Raw genomic sequence first — 19,281 nt, 5'->3', positions numbered from 1 at the left:
GCACTTTTGTGTAGAGTTGATTTTGAAAGCCATGATCTAGAACCAAGAGATGACTGTAGCTGGAGGAGGGCAGGGTCCAGAGGCTTGAGCCCTGGAATAGTTCAACCTCAAAGTTCAGAGCATGGTGGACACACAGGTGAGCAGCTGTCAGCAAAGATTGGAAAAAAAATCAAAATCAGAAAAGGGTCATCCTGGAAGCCAACTGAAGGGTGCATCAAGGCAATGGAGAGGTTGAACCCCTATAGTTTGATAGCTCCTTCATCAACAAGGTGCTCCTTGAGGCTTGTAGTCTTAATTCAAAGTTGGACATGCCACCAAGGTTGTATGTCTTTCTCTGGCCAAAATAGGATGTAGGAAAAAATAGATAAAGGTGGGATTTGACTGGGGTTGGAAGTTTGCCAGGTGATTACAATAAAGGGAGAGAGGAGCAAGAAAGGAATCAAATCTAAGTCAGGAAAGGAGGAAATATGGGAGATGTAGATTTTTTCTTTTACTTTTTTGAGACAGGGTCTTGTAATGTTGCCCAGGCTGGCCTTGAACTCATAATCGTCCTACCTCAGCCTCCCAAGTAGCTGGCATTACTTTGTCCCAGTTAGGAACACAGAATTGATGAATAGATTACAGGTCCCTGTGAAGCAGAAGGGTTGTTGGAGTTCAGGTATAAAAAACATAGGAGTTGGTGGCCAGAAGCTGAGATGCTTGAAATCAAGATTTTGGGAACTGAGATTGTAGGCATGACAAGGTCTAGTGTAGGGGTCAGCAAACTATGGCCTGTGGGCCAAATTTAGCCTGATGCTGTTTTTTGCACAATTTAAGAATGATCTCTACATTTTAAAGTGTAAGGGGGGGGGCACACTGACAGTTATCCTTTCAGCAAGAGCACCTGGTCAAATAATTGAAGACATTAGACATTACTTCCTGGCTCACAAAGCTATCTGGCCTTTGCAGAGTTTGACAATTCCTGTTCTAGACTCTAGGTATGACCCCATGTGTAAGTGGCTGAGATAAGGCAGAGGACACAACTGTGAAGGTGAAGTGGCCAGGATGTTGGATCATCTAAATAAAAAGGAAATCACCAATAATTATGACATTAGTGTTGCCAAGAGTGACAGGAGCAAGAACTGAGTCAAGGAATGGAGGATGTGGTCTGTGATCTGAAGACCCTATAAAGGCAGTGATTCAGAAGGGTAGCAGGGGGTCCAGCTTGACCACAGTATGATCTTTAAAGGTCAGAGTTTAAGGGAGGAGAGAAAGAATGATTGGAGCTAGCTAGTGGGAAGAGCTTCTTGATTCCTCATCTTGTCTCTAGGAGTCAGTTGTTTGAGATAGGGATTCAGTCACTCCTTGAGAAGGCTGCTGGGTTGGCAGGGTGCCCACAGATGGGGCCAGTGGTGGAATAAATAGTGGCGTGATTGAAGAACATAGGCAAAGGGGCAGCTAAGTTGCCCTGCAGTTTGAAAGGCTTTGCAGAGGAAGGTTTTTTTTGGGCTGAGGCTTGAAGTATTGGCAGCAAGCAGTCAGTGAGGTTAGTGTGAGTGGGATGGGAGGAAGGGAAGGGATTCTTAGGTGTAGGAAAGCATGATATTCTTGAATGATGTCCTCAGAAAATCACAAATGGACTTTGGTGTATCCAGACTCAGAACCAGTGCAATTAGAAGCTTTGAGTGAGGAACATTACTGTTTCTTCATTAATATTTGTGTACTGGTGCTTTGGTATATACTTGGGAGCTCACAGTAGCTGGGTAGATGTTCTATGAACTAGGAAGACACATTGGATTTCAAACGTGTTCTTACTTCCTCACAGATACAGTGAGAAGTTATCTTATATAAATGTATGGGCAATCATTCATTTTTCTCTCCTATATTTTTTAGAATAGAATATCTGCTCATTGTTCTGTCAGGCATGGAAGATTTAGTAGTGAGAATTACAAATTTGGTTATTTTCACTCTGAGCTTAGAATGAGCAGAGGTAAGATAGGATGTTATTGGTGCTTATTGCCTTGGCATCTAAGCTAATCTGGGGGCCAAGGAAGAATTGTGAATTGACATTTAAGTGGAACCCAATATAAGAGCAAAGAATAGGTGATGGTGAAGAATGTTCCAAGTGAATTGATGGCATACATCAAGTTGGAGGAGAAGCTGTCTAGAACACTGAAAGACAGTGTGGCGAGAAGGGCTGAGAGATGCATGGGGCCTTTATCACAGTGGTGTGTCTCTTCATGGAGCTTCTGCAATGTTTGAAGACTGGCTTTTCCCTAAGACTCCAAGTCCTGGAAGGCAGGAAGCTAGTATGTCACGTTCACTTCTATCACTCACATACTTATCAGGTATCATGGCAGGTGTAACTACCATGCCTGGTACATGGTATGCACTTGATAAAGGTTTGTTAAATGAATGTATTACTGCGAGTCACAGCTTATCTCTCTGAAATTCGTTATGTTCATCAATATGACTACCCTGTAAATTGCAGAACATATTTGATACTGGGGATTGAACCTAGGAGCACTTTACCACTGCGCTACATTCCCAGCCCTTTTTGAGATAGGGTCTTGCTAAATTGGTGAGGCTTGGCCTCAAACTTTCGATCATCTCGGCTCAGCCGCCCCGGGAGCTAGGATTACAGGAGTGTAAAACCACACTTATTTTATAATACTTGTTTTAAACCTGTTTGATATTATGTTGCAAAAATAGTGCCTTTATAATGTCTCTAACAACTGGTTTTTGGGGAATCTTTACTCCACTAACGCAGGAACATAAACCTTGAAATAAACCCAGCATGATGGTGCATGCCTGTAATCCCAGCTACTAGGGAGGCTGAGCATAGAAGCATGGCAACTTCAAGGCCAGCAAGGTAATTTGAAATCCTGTCTCAAAATAAAAAATAAAAAATTGCTGGGACATAGGTCAGAGGTAGAGTGCTTACCTAGCCGTATGTGAGACCCTGAGTTCAATCCCCAGTACCACAAACAAACAAACCACAGAAAAGGAAAAACCCTCTTTAAACCCCTAAAACATTGAGAAATTATCAATCACATGTACTACAAAAGTAACTTGACTAGGATAAAAATCTTCAGTCTGACTACTTCCTTTTAGCATGCTTAGAATATTTTCCATCATATTCAATTTGACTGTTTTCTACTAAATGAGCAACAGCAAGTAATTATGGTTTTCTCCTGGTCAAATTAGACCCCATCTTCACTCTTATTGTGTCCCTATTGTCAACTAGGGAATCACTAACTCTTCTTTTTTTGATAGGGATTGAATCTAGCCGTGCTTAACTACTAAGACACATCCCTAGACCTTTTTATTCTATTTTTTTTTTTTTTTTTTTGAGACAGGGCCTTGCTAAATTGCTGAGGCTGGCTTTTAACTCACCTCCAGTCTGTCTCCAAGCCAAGCTACTGGGATTACAGGCATGTGCCACTGCCTTGGTGGGAATCATTAACTCTTGCACTTTTTTTTTTTTTTAAATCTATAGCATTCAACATTATGGCTCTTGGATGGTTCCAAATAAGTTGGAACTGTTGGTTGACCCTAATACGTAATATCCTGAAAATTGACATTATGCCTTTACTCATTCATAAAAACAGTGCTAAATACTTTTTCTATTTGAGATAGAGTATGTTGCCCAGGCTGGATTCAAGTGATCCTCCACTTCAGCCTCCTGAGCTGCTGGAGGCTAGAGCCACTGTGCCCAGCCTTAGATTCTAAATAATTTTATTTACTGCACTTACATAATTATTATCTATTATATTACCAAATGCTTTATATACTAAAAAAAATCAATGTGTAGGGGCTGGGGATGTGGCTCAAGTGGTAGCGCGCTCGCCTGGCATGCGTGCGGCCCGGGTTCAATCCTCAGCACCACATACAAAGATGTTATGTACGCCGAAAACTAAAAAATAAATATTAAAAAACTCTCTCTCTCTCTCTTAAAAAAAAAATCAATGTGTAGGAATATTGGATTTTACTTTACCCCTCAACTTTTTAGTGTTTGTTTGCTTCCAGGTTTACCAAATAATAATAAATGAGTCCAGTTTGCCATTTTCTTTGAGGTATGATAATAGAAAGTCAAGAATATTGGAAAGCATGTTCTGATATTTAAGCCAGGTTTCATTTTATTTTATTCAGTTTGCATCTTTCTATGGTCTACTAAGCAGGTTTTCTTTTTTTACATAGAACACATGAAAGAACTATTTGCTTTTATGTTTGACTCTTTAATTTTGACTTAATTATAATATACACAAACAAGTCCCTTGATCTTGCCTATAAAACAGTTCCTATAGCTTCTTAGTACTTATGGGGCTTTTATATAACCCCTGACTGGCTCTTATTTTGGGGGCCAACTAAGCTAATGCATATACAATTATCTTAGCATTTTGGAGAAAGAATACCTCTGACACTAATTTAAAAATAGCCTTTTTTTTTTTAAAAGAAAAAGCATTTAGTTTTTGGTCCAGGATTGCATTTTCCAAATTTTCTTTCTTTATAGCAATAAATTTAGTTAAATAATAATAAAAACACCTCTTTGAGGAGAAGGAATGAAAAATGCTTGTTATGTACATTGTTTTCCTCATTTATTGATCCCTTCACTAATTCACATATTCCGCCTATTATTACAAAATGTGCAATACTCTTGCAAAGTTTATTCCACAGCTTTCTACATTTCCTTCTGAATTCATCTTAGTTTCATACCAAGGGCTTGAGAATTTGATTTGGTTTAATCTGTGAGCATTATATTTTTTTCCCGCACTAACACACATTTCTCTCACGTTTGTTTGTGACGTGCCCCATATGTAAAAGCGACGACCCTCATGTATTTTCAAACATGCAAGCCTGTTCTGCTCCAGGGCTTTTGCTCTATGACAGGTTGCTCTGCCCCTGCTCGCCACCTCGGGGAGCCTCCATTTCCCAGGCAATCCTTGTGACACCAACTTTATTTTTACCAAGTTACGAAATAACTGTTCGTTTGTTCTTCACCGCGCCCCCCCCCCCCCGCAAGCTTGTTCGTTGAGGACGTGCCACCGCTATTTCCCGGTGGGGAGCAGCACTGGGCTAACGAAGGCTGCTCAACACATTCCCCTTAAATAAACTCAGCATTTTCACTTAGCCTCGCTGATGGGGCCTGATGGCAACTTAGCATGAGTCCGCACAAATCGTGTTGGAAATGAAATCGTGTGTACGCGCCTGCCTTGTGTCCTTGCAGAGCCTCTGGACCCAGACTCACCTTTCCCACCCTGACCCTCGCTCGAGTAGTGAAGGTCTGGGAATCGTTTCCCGAACGACCCAAGCGCGCCTCCATCCCAGCGCGCGCGGAAATCGCCACAGTCTCTGCCACGTCAGCCGGCGCGCGTGACGCCAGCGCGCAGGGAGGGGCGTGGCGCGCGCGGAGTCCCGCCCCTACATCCGGGGGTTAGGTGGCGGCGGTGCCGCCGCGCGGGGGTCACGTGGCTCCTTCCTTTCCGTCTCTGGCCGGCTGGGCGCGGGCGACTGTTGGCGAGGCGCGTGGACTCTCGCGCTCGTTCCCCTTCGTCTCCTCTCCCGGCCCGGGCCGCTAGGGAGTTCGCTGACGCCGGGTGAGCAGCGCCTGTCGCCAAGATGCCGGCCTATTTCCAGAGGCCGGAAAATGCCCTCAAACGCGCCAACGGTGAGTAGGGTGTCGGGGCGCCCCGGCGTGGGGCAGCTCGAGGCCTCGGAGGTCGAGAGCCCAGGCCTGCTGCCTCCTGCCCGGGCTGTGCCCAGAGCCGAGGTCGCTGCGGCCTCATTCGCCGTCCTGGCCCGGGTCTGACATGGTTTCCTTCTCACTCCCAGCGACTGGGGGTGGAGGCGTGGATCGGAACCGTCGTACGGGCCTTACTCCCTCTGCTGCCTGCTGGTGCGACGCCGGGCGGCGGTCCAGTAGACAGTCCTGTCGGGGTCCAGCTCCTTCCTGGCGTCCGTCTCCAGCTGGCTTTGCAGACAGACCACCTGGCTTTGGTCCGCTTAGGCCCAGCGCCCCCGACCGCCATCTGGGAGTGCCCGGGAGGAGGAAACATGGCTCCCTCCCGGGGACAATGCACGCGAGAACCTTGGCCCCACCTCCCCCAGAGGCCGGGAGTCCGGCAGGTCCACCTCCGGCCTCCCCCACCCCCCAAACACCTCTGCCCCCTAGACCCGTGAGGTGGTTTGCCAGGTCAGGGTCCACTTACCCTTCATCCAGCCACTTAAGTGCACTTTGGGGCCTCTGACCCATTTAACCCGTTTCCTGTTTTTTTTTTTTTTTCCTCCTCCTCTGGCATTGATTGGGGCAGTCCGAATGCCTATTCCGAAACATGGGAAGTTGGAACAGAGTTAATATAAAGGGACTTTAAGGTCCTTCCTAAACTGAGGCCTGGAAGGAGAATGGTTTCCCCAAGGTCACTCCGGCAGTTAGTTGTTAGCCGGGAGACTAAAACCAAGGTCTCTTGACTTACAAATCGGTTTTTCCCCCCCTCTCGTCATAGCGCTGCAGTTTGCTATTTCTGTTTCCACGTGGGTAGTTAAACCCTCGCGCTTGCAGGAAAAACTTGTGCCCCCTGATCTGTTCCAGAGGCACTTACTACACGGACATTATGGGGGTGCAGATGTCTTTTGCATATCTCTGTTCTTCAGAAACTTTCTTGTTCAGGGTTCCCCCGCCCCGACTTTTAAACGAACACACAAGTATTTTGTAAGCACCCGTAGCTCTTATTTTCATCTTTCCTACATCCAAACAAGTTTTGGGTCTTACCCATGTTGTAGATGGACATACCGTGTCTGTTAACAGTTTTATGTTTCAAGAGTTTGTTGTGTTTTTTTGTTTTTTTTCTTCTAATTCAGTTTGTTTGAAACTTCATTTTGTTGAAAAGACCAGGGGGAGTCAACACAAAAAATTAATGAAAATTAATGTATTGTTGATAATGTCGGGATCAAAGATGTGTTGTTTTCATACTTTAAAATAAAACTGAGTTTTTTGGGGAGGGACTAGTCTATGGAATGGACTAACTGCATAATAATTGTGTTCAAAACATTAAAACTACAACATAGATTTGATCCCTACCCATCCTAAACAGTAATCTAATGGCTAGAAGAGACACTTTAAGGATTTAAAACAAATTTTTTAGGAAAGAAAATATAATGGAATGGAAATTTATTGCTACAGACAAAACTATAGCTAAATTAATGACTTTTTTGATGTATTGAAACTTAGAATTTTATAATGGTATACAAAATAACTTGCATGAAATTTCTATTCTGCGCTGTTGTTATAGATGAATTTTGGTCAGTTGCATGCCTCACCGGCAGACCCTTGTCTATGCTAGCAGGATGAAGTATTGTGGTCTCCTTGGCCTGAACATTGCTTACATTGTGTTCATAACTTGTTTCCTCATCACTCCATTTGGAATCTTCATATAAGCTTATTTCAGTAACTTTTTAAAAATAGAAAGGATGTAATGTGTTTCAAATCTTTTTTCCACAATTTCCAAGTTGAAATAAACTTGATTCATGCAGGGCAAGTTGGAAAGAATTTGAGAGTAAAGTAGTCAAAACGAGAGATGGATATTATGGGGGAAAACTTGGATCATATTTGTGTAGTTTTTAAGTCCTGTACTGACTCCTTGTACTTTGGTGGCTTTCGTGGCTAGAGATGCTTTAACTTCCAACTAATAGCTTATATACATTTGATCTTTTGAGTGAGGTATCTCTTAAAGTGTCAAAGGGATCAGATTGTGAATGGCACATGGCACTGCTTACCAAACATTAAGTAGAACGATAGGGCTGGGGATGTGGTTCAAGCGGTAGCGCGCTCACCTGGCATGCGCACGGCCCTGGGTTCGATCCTCAGCACCATGTACAAATAAAGATGTTGTGTCCATCGAAAACTAAAAAATAAATATTAAAAAAAAAAATTAGAACGATAAAAGGGTATTCCACTCATTGGAAATTAATTTTATCTATGACATTGTAACCCCCCAACATCATTACATTATCTTAATAAAATAATATATTTTAGTAGAATAAACCTCTAAGTCACACTGAGTCTCTGTATTAGGGCATTATTTTTTGAAAAAGTGACAGTAATTGTTCTGGAAGGTAGGAAATTGTTCCAGCAGTTATAGGCCAGAAATTAATATCTCCTTATCATTGGGAGAAAGTGCCTTTTCCAGATTATGTTGTTACTAGTGTCAAACTAGGTGCTCCTGACCCAATAACTGCCTTTTAGTTGATACTTTACAACCAATGCCTTAAAAAAATGAAATTGTTATTAACCCCACAAATGGAGTAACATTATAGCTTATCTATTTCTTCTATTGGCACAGATTAGTAAAAAGGACTGACCTAAACTTTCTCTTTATTGATAGATACATAGTTTCAATTGTGTATTCAAAAGATAAACTCAGAGTGCCCACCCTCCTAGTAATAGTCCTAATTCTAGACTGATTGATTGATTTGGTTGATTGATTGATTGTGGTGGTAGAGATCAAACCCAGGGCCTTATGCACACTAGGTAGATGGTCTACCACTGAGTTATATCTCCAGACCCCCAGATTTTAATTTTAATTTGTAGAATATTCTGAAAATCAACATTTTAAGTATTAGAATAGAACAATAATGCATAATAGTTCTTTCCAGCCTAAAAAAACTCCCCCAGGAGGACCTAAATCTTCCATATGAATACACACACACACTCACACACACACATATACATACATATATGAATCATAAAGACAGGAAAACTCATCCTTGTGAATTACAAAAAATATTTCCATTCTAGTTTTTCTTTTAACATCCTTTGTATCCATACTTTGTTTTTTAAATTTGGTTGAGGTGAGGGTGTTTCCTAAGTTTGGTTTTTAATTTTTTTTTAATGTGTTTTCTTTAGCTTGCTTGAACTTGGGATTTGGAGTTATAAATTTTGTTTAATCCCAGGGATTAAACCCAGGGATGCTTAACCACTGAGACACATCCTCAGCTCTTTTTTATTTTATTTGAGAGAGGGTCTTGCTAAGTTGCTTAGGGCTTTGTTAAATTGCTGAGGCTGGCTTTGAATCTGAGATCCTCCTGCTTCAGCCTCCCAAACTGCTGGGATTACAGGTGTGCCTCACCACAGCCAGTATGGAGTCATAATAAATTTAGATCGGTTGTTTAGGAAGTGAAAAGTACTTGGTAGTTCCCTGACCAAAACTTAAGAATATTGTTAAAAAACTACACTTCCATTTAAAAACTGTATTATTTTATTTCTTTATTTTTAAAATTTTAATAGTTTTGTATTTTGTCATCACTCCTTGGTGGGTTCTGCTTTCAAATTTAACTCATTGTTCCTATTCCATATTATAAGCATATTGATTATGGTTACATATAGTATTTTAATATTTAAATCCATGTGTGAATTAAAAATAAGAGGTCATTTTAGTGTTACTACTGTGGTTTTCTTAATGTAAAGGATAAATTTGATTAAAGACATTTTCTCCTAAAATTTTGACCGATGGACTTTTGATTAAACAGCTTTGGAAAATTCCTGAAGCACTGGGCGCTCTTGGCTTGTAGCTGTAATTCCAGCAGCTTGGGAAGTTGAGGCAGGAGGATTGCAAGTTCAAAGCCAGCCTCAGCAACTTAGTGAGGTGTCCTGAGCAATTCAGCAAGACCTTGTCTCAAAACTAAAAAGAGCTGGGGACGTGGCTCACTGGTTAAGGGCTCCAGGTTCAATCCCTGGTACCAAAAGAATAAAGAAAGAAAGAAAAAACCCTGAAGTACCAGTGGGTTTTAGAAAATAACCTTTTGCATACTCCAGGAGGAGGATAAGTAATTTAAAAGGAGATGCTTTTTATTCCAGTAAAGTTTCTGGTTGTACTTTGTTTAATTAGTGAGTTTTTCCCCTCATTTAAGACTGACTTCAGTTGAAGGTAGACTTTCACCCATAATGGTGTGGGTTTTATATTTGCATGTGAAGAAGATTTAATATTATAAGGGGTGATTCAAGGTGTTGTATAAAGATAATTATTTCTTTCCATATTGTGTGATTTGTCCAGTTGCAAACTTTTTTTCTTTTGTAGCAGGGATTGATCCAGGGGCACTTAATCACTGAGTTACATCTTTAGACCTTTTTATTTTTTATTTTGAGACAGGGTCTCAGCAAGTTGCTTAGGTTGTTGCTAAATTGCTGAGGCTGGCTTTGAATTTTTATGGTCTTCCACCTCAGTGTTCTGACTGCTGCGATTATAGGCATGTGCCTGGCCCAAATTTTTCAATATGTCTTGAGAGTTGGAATATTGTTTGTAAGTTTCACTGGAGGAAGGAATATTGGGAAGCACCATTCCTGAAAGATGTGGTAGTTAAAAGAAGACATAGTAGAGAATTACTGTATCTGTAGATGTAGTAAAACCCCCAAGTAAGAGACTGCCTAGCATAGTTACATGGTTGATAATGCTGTAACTTTTTAGGTTAGCCTTTGTTTTGGTGCTGGAAATTGAACCCAGGGCTTCCAGCATGCTTGCTCTCTCCCCACCCAGCATCCCCAATCTTCCCAGCCACACAGTAAAGAACAAGAATTATTTTGGGGGGTGGGGGGTACTGGGAATTGAACTCAGGGTCACTTGACCACTGAACTACATCCCCAGCTCTATTTCATATTATATTCAGAGACAGGGTCTCACTGAGTTGCTTAGTTCCTCACTTTTTGCTGAGGCTGGTTTTGAACTTTTGATCCTTCTGCCTCAGCCATTGGGATTACAGTTGTGTGCCACCACCACGCCTGGCAAGAACAAGAATTCTTTGTCCAAGATTTTTTCCTTAGGAGAAAAATACAGATCTTTAAAAATGGAGATGCAGTGTTTTAAGATATTTTATAGTGTAAATTAGTGATTTAGTTCCTTCAAATTTTTTCAGATGTGCAGTTGGAAGATTTTTCTGTTTGTGTGAAATTTGGTAATTGCTGAATTTTAAGCCAAACTTAACCAATTGGCTTGGATAAAATACCTCTTTTTCTCCCCAATTACTAAGTGTTTGGGCAAAATAAAACAAAGGGTGAGAAAAAATAAGATTTGCTTATGAGTCATTTATTTCTCTTGAATTTCCAAAGGAACAATATACATAGAACTTAGGATTAGAACTGTATTATTTTTCCTTTTTTTTTTTTGGTACCTGGGATTCAACCCAGGGGTGCTTAACCACTGAGCCTCAGCCCTTTTTCTTTTGAGTCAGGGTCTCACTAAATTGCTCAGGGCCTTGCTCAGTTTCTGAGGCTGGCTTTGAACTTTAGATGTTCTTGTCTCAGCCTCTTAAGCCAGGGATTGTAGGCATGAGCCACTCACTGTGCCCTGATCAAACTGGATTTTAAAATGTTGCCACAATCGGAATGCCTTCTGGCTTAGGAATAGTAAATTCAAAAGAATTTTGCTCTATTATACTCCAGATTTTTCAAAAGTTACTCTGTTGTATACAGTTCCCAGTTTTTAGATGTACACAAACCTTTATTCTGTTTATTTATTTATTATGTGGTGCTGAGGGTTTCCAGTTTTTAAAAAAACAATTTTAGAACAGTGTGAGACTTACAGAATTATTATGAGAGTAGTATAGTTCCCATTTATATTACACCCCATTGTACCTTTTTATGAGCAAGTTCCATCAGTATGGTACATTTGTCACAACTTTTAGACCAGTAACTGATAATATTTAATTCCATACTGTACTTGGATTTCCTATCTTCCCTGGTGTCTTTTTCTGTCTTGCATCTCATCAACAATCCTTCATTGTGTTGGGCATGGTGGTGCATGCCTATAATCCAAGTGACTCAGTAGGTTGAGGCAGGAGAATTGCAAGTTCAAAGCCAGCTTCAGCAATTTGGCTAGACGCTTTCTCAAAATGAAAAATAAAAAGGATAGGGGATGTGGTTCAGTGGTTAAGCACCTTGGATTCAACCTCAATCAAACAATTCTACATTGTATTAAGTTGACACTTCTAAGATTTCTTGGTTGTCACAGTTTCTTAGTCTTTTCCTTGTGTTCTCATGACCTTGAAAATCATGACTGTTTTAAGAAATACCGATAAGGTATTTTGTAGAATGTCCTTTGTCTTAGTCCATTTGTGTTGAAACAAAATAGCACATCCTGGGTACTTCTGCAACAACAGAAATTTATTTTTCACATTTCTGGAGGTTGTGAAGTCCAAGAACAGGCTGCCAACAAATTCCATGTCTGATGAGGGCTTTATCTGCTTCCAAGGTGGTGCTTTGTTACTACCTCCTCTGGTGGAGACTAATGATGTTTCCTCAATCTTACTAGTTCCCTCTATTAAAGTCCTGATCAATTTATGAGGGTGGAGCCCTCTCATCTCTTTAATATGGTTGCATTAGGGCTTAAGTATCAACAAGAATTTTGGAAGACGACACATTCAAACCATAGCATACTATAGTTATAATTTGTCTTAATACTTTTCATGTTTAGACTGGGGTAAATAAATGGAAAAACAGACCATGTTTGCAGATTCTGAGACTCAGTATTATTGGTTCTTTGAACTCCCATTTATAGATTCAGTGAAATCCCAGTCAAAATCCTGGCAAGTTATTTTGAAGATGATACCAACTAGTTGTAAAATTTGAATGGAAAGGCAAAGGACCTAGTTTAGTCTGCACAAAACTAAAGGACAAAGATGGCACACTCTACTTGAATTCAAGACCTTATCTAAAGACTACAGTAATTAAGATAGTGTGGTATTGACTAAAGAGTAGGCACATTAATTAATAGAGAATGAATGGAACAAAAAGCCTAGAAACAGACCCTGAAAATTTCAGTGTTGTCAACTGATTTTAAGTTTTAAAGGCAATCTGGTGTGTTTTTCTGCCTCAAGTGTTAGTGTAAATGAGCAAAAATTTCACTAGCTAGTTGAAAGTGACTTTGAAGTTGAACTTTTCTAAGTTGATAGAAATTTTCTTTTCCTCATTGTTTCAATTTCTGGAACTTTTAAGTCATAGTGGAATTGGCTGAAGTTGTTTTATCTGTACACTATTTTGACATAGTACCAGACTTTTAATTGTTCTATCTTAGATAATTATGGCATAGCTTTTTTAGATGTCAAAAATATATGTGATCTAAAAAGTCTGTAATGAGAAGTTACAGCAAGCAGTTAAAAATGCAAGATTTAGACTTTTGTATATGTAACTGACTAATTCTACTGAATTATTATTATTTTTTTCAGAATTTCTTGAGGTTGGCAAAAAGCAGCCTGCTCTGGATGTTCTTTATGATGTTATGAAAAGTAAGAAACATAGAACATGGCAAAAGATACACGAGCCGATTATGTTGAAATACTTGGAACTTTGCGTGGATCTTCGTAAGAGCCACTTGGCTAAGGAAGGATTATATCAGTATAAGAACATTTGTCAGCAGGTACAGACAGAATTCAGTTTTATATTTTAAAAGTGCTTTTAGTGATTTGCAGAAGAGTTTACCTTTCAGATATATTTTCTATCATATAATTTACTCTAAACATTTGGGAAAAAGTGGTTTAAGTTCTTTTTCTTCCCCTCCTGCTTAGGTGAACATTAAATCTTTAGAGGATGTTGTTAGGGCATATTTGAAACTGGCAGAGGAAAAAACTGAAGCTGCTAAAGAAGAATCCCAACAGATGGTATTAGATATAGAAGATCTGGATAATATTCAGACTCCTGAGAGGTATGAATTAAACCTTTGATAAATATTTTGATAGTTAAGTCAGTGTTTTTCTTTACATGGGTCTCCATCATCCGCACTTGAAGTAGATGTTTATCAGAAGAAAAAAAATTTTTATTTAAAGTTTTAAATGTGTAGTAACCCAAACAGTTATTTAGGTAATACTGGAAATTTGTAAAAGCAGAAAATTGAAGCATTTAGAAAGATAGCTGTAATACAGGTTGGGAATTAGATGTAGACAATAAGTGTGTATGAAGTTGTGGAAAAAATTTGCACTATTTTGTTGGTTTTGATTTTTTAATCATTGACACAGTAGGAAATATGTCTCATTGTTTTCAACATTTAAATTTTTTTTTTAAATTTTTTGTAGTGTTCTCCTAAGTGCTGTAAGTGGAGAGGACACTCAGGATCGGACTGACAGATTACTTTTAACTCCCTGGGTAAAGTTCCTGTGGGAATCATACAGACAATGTTTGGACCTTCTTCGAAACAATTCTAGAGTAGAGCGCCTCTATCATGATATTGCACAGCAAGGTAAAATGACAATGTGAAATCCAAATAATTTGATTTGAAAAGTTGACTTTAGAATAGATTTTTCCAGAACTGGGGTTGTGGCTCAGTGGTAGAGTGTTCTTGCCTTGCACATGTGAGGCGCACTGGGTTTGATTCTCAGCACCACATAAAAATATAACTGAAAGAAACAAAGATTTTTCCAGAAGTTTAACCTCTTTTTCTCCAAGATACTTCCAGGAAACAAGCCAGTTTTACCCTTATTGAAATGGGATTGACATTTGAGTATTAAACAAATGACTTGAATAAGAAATTCATTACGAGTTAAGATAGTTCCATATGAAACATATGCCATTGATGTCATTTAAAGAGAGTTTTTAAGAAGTCATTTTGGAATTCTCTGGTTGACTGAAAAAAACAAACTTTCCATTGTTTTCTGGTAAACTTGAGTTCCAATTTTGATAGTCCTTTGGCTTAAAAGAATTCTATGAAAAATGTTTTTTTTTTCTTTCTTTCTTTCTTTTTCTTTTTTTTTTGATGGGTACTGGGGATTGAACCCAGGGACACTTTATCACTGAGCCACATCCGTAGTCTTTTTTATTCTTGTTGATGAGGGCCTCACCAAGTTATCTGAGGCTGCCCCGAACTTGAACTCCTGTCTCAGCCTCCCAGGTTGTTGGGATTTTAGGTGTGCATCACTGTGCCTGTTTATGTTTTCCTTTCTTAAGCAGTAAAATTGAATATAGAATTAGGCCTTCTTGGTGATTGAGGATCATCTTAATATCTAATTGTTTTTCTGCATACACTTAATTTTTTTTAAAATATTTTTTTAGTTGTAGATGGACACAATACCTTTATTTATTTTTATGTGGTGCTGAGGATCGAACCCAGTGCCTCACCCACGCAAGGCGCATGCATGCTCTACCACTGAGCCACAACCCCAGCCCCAAACACTTAATTTGTGAAGGACTGTATTGAAAGTGTCTAGCCTCTTTACCCTTATTGTCACTTGTTATACTTTTCCTGTGGTGAATGCAGCCTTTTTACTGTATATGACTTTGCTCTTGGCCTTTTGTATTTTACCCTTATGACAAACTTGTGTCTGTGAAGCCAGTCTTACAGGGATGATGGGCTTTTCTTTATTCAAATACGAAGTACTAAGTGATTTGCAACTAAGAATGTTTTACTGTGAATACTGGGAACTGTGCTTTTTTTGCTTTATGTTTTGGTACCTGGATGCTTAACCTCTGAGCCACATCCTCAGCCCTTTTTTATATTTTATTGATACAGGGTTTCAGGCTTTCACTGAATTGCTTAGGGCCTTGCTAAATTGCTGAGGCTGGCTTTGAACTCATGAGCCTCCTCCACTGGGCTGTGTTTTGTTTACGTGGCTAGCAATGTCAATTTTCATTGTCTATAAGTGAACTTGTTTTTTTGCGGGTAATGTGATATAAATACTAACTTAAAGTTAAATTGCCCCACTTTGTTTTAGGCCTTTTGAAATAGAAATACTGTTTTATTTTTAAAGAGCAAAGGAATACTAATACTGCATATACATAATAATGTATAGGAAATTATTATATTTTAATTGTGGAGCAAGTGGTTTATATAGATATCTGTATATAGTTGAAGTTAGTTTACTGTAAATACCCAGTATGTATTTTGTAATTTTAGTATGAAAGCATGTTGCATTTGTGTTAGTGAGATATGTAAGTTAATTGTATTTTAGCCTAGAATATTTTACTTGTTTCAGTTTGAAGTCGTATAAGTCTTTGAAGGATGAGTTTTTCTAAATGCCAATCATTTACAATTTGTAAATCCCAGAACCATATTTTGGTCTTAGGCTAGGAACGATGACACTGTCCTTTTTTGTTTTGTCAAGGTTCAAAATAGGGCCCTTGGAGGGAGTTGCCTCTCTTCATAACACATTCAGATGCTCAAGATGAGTTTGGTGAATCTTGTTAACATGGCAAATCTTAATAAAACCTCAAGTACTCAAGTCAGTAGTGGAAAATGCCTAATATGTTTGTCAATTATGCTTGTAGCATTTAAATTCTGCCTCCAGTACACCCGTAAGGCTGAATTCCGTAAGCTGTGTGACAATTTGAGAATGCACTTATCACAGATTCAACGCCACCATAACCAAAGTACAGCAATCAATCTTAATAATCCAGAGAGCCAGTCCATGCATTTGGAAACCCGGCTTGTTCAGTTGGACAGTGCTATCAGCATGGAACTGTGGCAGGTATGTTGTGGAATATTAGCTTTTTCTTCTAGTAATAATCTGCATTGCTTTTTTCCCCTTAGTGAATATCTTCATCTTGGTATGAAGGTTATCTGGAGCAGGATGAGTTCTAGACAGGAAGTCTCAGTTTTCAGGCCTGTGAAGTTTGGGCCTAGTCATGTAATCTCTTTTAGAGTTAGTTTCTTTTCCTATAAATCGGTACATTTTCAGTGCTGCTCAAAGTGTGTTTCTATGATTGGTGCCAGTCTAAACTGTTCAGTCTGGTGAAATAAGTGTAGAGGAGAAAAGAACTTGCAAAGGTGTTTTGGTTTTGCTTTTTTGGGGGGTTGGGGATACAAAGGATTGAACCATAGCCTTTTACAAGGTGAATACATGCTCTACCACTGAGCTACATCCCCAGGCCCTACAAAGGATTTCCCCCCCTAATTGGATAATGAAAAATGAATTTATTTTGTTTCACTTTTTTTTTTAGAGAGAATTTTTTTAATATTTATTTTTCAGTTTTTCGGTGGACACAACATCTTTATTTTTATGTGGTGCTGAGGATCGAACCCAGCCCCCCGTGCATGCCAGCGAGCACTTACTGCTTGAGCCATCCCCAGCCCCTCTTTTTCACTTTTATAGTAACATTATTTCATAGAAGTTTTTGTGGCGACAGATTGGAAATTACTGTTCTTTTAGAGATAGAGAAATGCTGCCCTGGACTTTTGCCTAAGCACTATGGCTTAGGAAGTATGCATGGTGAATACCATATATATAAAAGCTTTTATATATTTGATGCAAAATATTTAATTGTAATTACAAAGGAACAAACTAAAAATTGTAGTTTTTCAGCCAAGTGAAAGTGTTATTTGATTTCCCATTCTTATTTCATAATGTTTTCCCCTTTATAGAAACATCCATCTTAAAACACTACCTATAGAGGACAAATAAACATACTTATCATAGGAAAAAGGAGATAAGTTAAATGTTCTTCCATTGTCACATCACACAGAAATTACTTGTATTTATGCTGCTGTTACACCTTTTTAGAGTTTCCTTTATAAATTGCACTAAGTGGTATGATGATATGCGAATATTTGCTGCTTTTAGTCTATTCTATTTACAGTATTTCCTAAAGAATTTTGAAAAATTTGAAAAGTTAATGGTTGTTAGTTGCAGATAAATGAAAAGAACCATGTGTGAAGGCAGATTGATGCTTTTAATATTGTGTGTTCTGTGTTTTAGGTTTCATTCAGAGATTTGAACTAGAATTTTTTTTTGTTTCCGAATGCAGTGACTAATGTATACTACTAATTCTAGGAAGCATTCAAAGCTGTGGAAGATATTCACGGACTATTCTCCTTGTCTAAAAAACCACCCAAGCCTCAGTTGATGGCAAATTATTATAACAAAGTCTCAACTGTGTTTTGGAAGTCCGGAAATGCTCTTTTTCATGCATCTACACTCCATCGTCTTTACCATCTATCTAGAGAAATGAGAAAGAATCTTACACAAGATGAGATGCAAAGGTAAGAATGTTGTACTTGAAGAGTAGTATTGAAATTACGTATCATATCTTCTAAATGACCTATTAGAATGGTATAAATTAGGATTTCTCAGCTTCTGTACTACTGACATTTTGAGCTGAATAATTCTTTGTTGCAGGGCACTGTCTGTGCATTGTAAGATGCCTTAGCACCATTACTTAATCTCTACCCATTAGGTGCTAGTAGCAGTCCTCCTAGTTGTGACTACCAAAAATATCTCCAGGCATTTTCTTGGATAATACTCTTGGTCCTAGGAGTCATTCTTTATCTGATAGCCAACTCCATTAAAAACCCACATGAGAAATAAGAGGAGAGAGAGAAAGAGAGACAGTGAACCTTTTATCTGTGTAGATATGTGAGAGACATGAGCCTTCTATGTACAGGTAGTCTATTCTTAGAAAAAAATTAGAGTTAAGATAATTATTGCATCAAGTTATTTTTTTCCCTGATTATACAACCCTAACTGTAGAATACAGATGTTCCTTGACTTAGATGGGGTTATGACCTGAAGAGACTATTGTAAGTTGAAAATATGATAGTTAAAAAAAATCATTTAATAACCTAATCCACTCAGCATCATAGCTTGACAGCATAGTGCATTGCAGGGCATCCGTGTTGACTCTCATGATTGTGTGGCTGACTGGAAGCTGTGGCTCCCTGTCATTTTGAGAACATCAAAGCCTATACCACTAATTTGGGGAAGAATATCAAAATTCAAAGTACTGTTTCTCTTGACCACACACTTTCACGTGGTAAAGCCAAAAAATTGTTAAGTTGAAGCATTCTAAGTTAGGCACCGTTTGTTTTTGAGAGTTATATACAAACATGAAAAATTTATGCAAATACAAAAAGAAGTGTCTGTAACCTAGCAATCTATAGATTAAATGTTTCTTTTTAAAAACACATTATATGGGGCTGGGGATGTGGCTCAAGCGGTAGCGCGCTCGCCTGGCATGCGTGCGTCCCGGGTTCGATCCTCAGCACCACATACAAACAAAGATGTTGTGTCCGCCGATAACTAAAAAATAAATATTAAAATTCTAAAAAAAACCCAAAAAACCACATTATATATAGCTTATTTTCTTTCAGTTACTTTTTTTTTTTTTTTTCTTTCGGTAGAAAGAACCCTCTACCTGGGTTTTCTTTTGGGGATTGAACCCTAGGCCTTTTTTGTTCCAGGCTCTACCACAGAGCTACACAACTCTATACTTCGGTTACTTTTTAAAAAGTAATTAGGCACTTCATACGCCACTTATTTCCTTGAATTGGTTGACATTATTATTATTAGGATTAGAACGAAGGGCTTTATGCATGTAAGGCAAGCACTGTACCA

The 19,281-nt window shown here is 38.9% G+C and overlaps 2 protein-coding genes across 2 annotated transcripts in view; one reads left to right on the top strand and one right to left on the bottom strand.

Moving 5' to 3' along the window:
• The window catches only part of Dennd10 (DENN domain containing 10), a 43,963-nt gene extending 38,628 nt beyond the window's left edge, over positions 1-5,335 (bottom strand). The window contains exon 1 of the mRNA XM_046450100.2: positions 5,228-5,335. The gene's annotated coding sequence lies outside the window, so the exon portion shown is untranslated. The remainder of the gene's footprint in view (positions 1-5,227) is intronic.
• A 116-nt stretch (positions 5,336-5,451) lies between these two features.
• Positions 5,452-19,281, top strand: part of Eif3a (eukaryotic translation initiation factor 3 subunit A) — a 36,012-nt gene continuing 22,182 nt past the window's right edge. The window contains exons 1-6 of the mRNA XM_046450097.2: positions 5,452-5,647; positions 13,192-13,382; positions 13,531-13,667; positions 14,035-14,198; positions 16,220-16,419; positions 17,722-17,930. Of these exons, the coding sequence (XP_046306053.1) occupies positions 5,599-5,647; positions 13,192-13,382; positions 13,531-13,667; positions 14,035-14,198; positions 16,220-16,419; positions 17,722-17,930 (950 nt within the window). The 5' untranslated portion in view covers positions 5,452-5,598. The remainder of the gene's footprint in view (positions 5,648-13,191; positions 13,383-13,530; positions 13,668-14,034; positions 14,199-16,219; positions 16,420-17,721; positions 17,931-19,281) is intronic.

The sequence above is a fragment of the Marmota monax genome, unplaced genomic scaffold (genome assembly GCF_021218885.2).
Source record: "Marmota monax isolate L192 unplaced genomic scaffold, Marmota_monax_Labrador192_F-V1.1 WCK01_AAM20220418_F8-fsc00004, whole genome shotgun sequence".
Lineage (NCBI taxonomy): Eukaryota > Metazoa > Chordata > Mammalia > Rodentia > Sciuridae > Marmota > Marmota monax.
The sequence above is the reverse complement of the archived record's forward strand: the minus strand, read 5'-3'. Positions and strand labels throughout refer to the sequence as shown.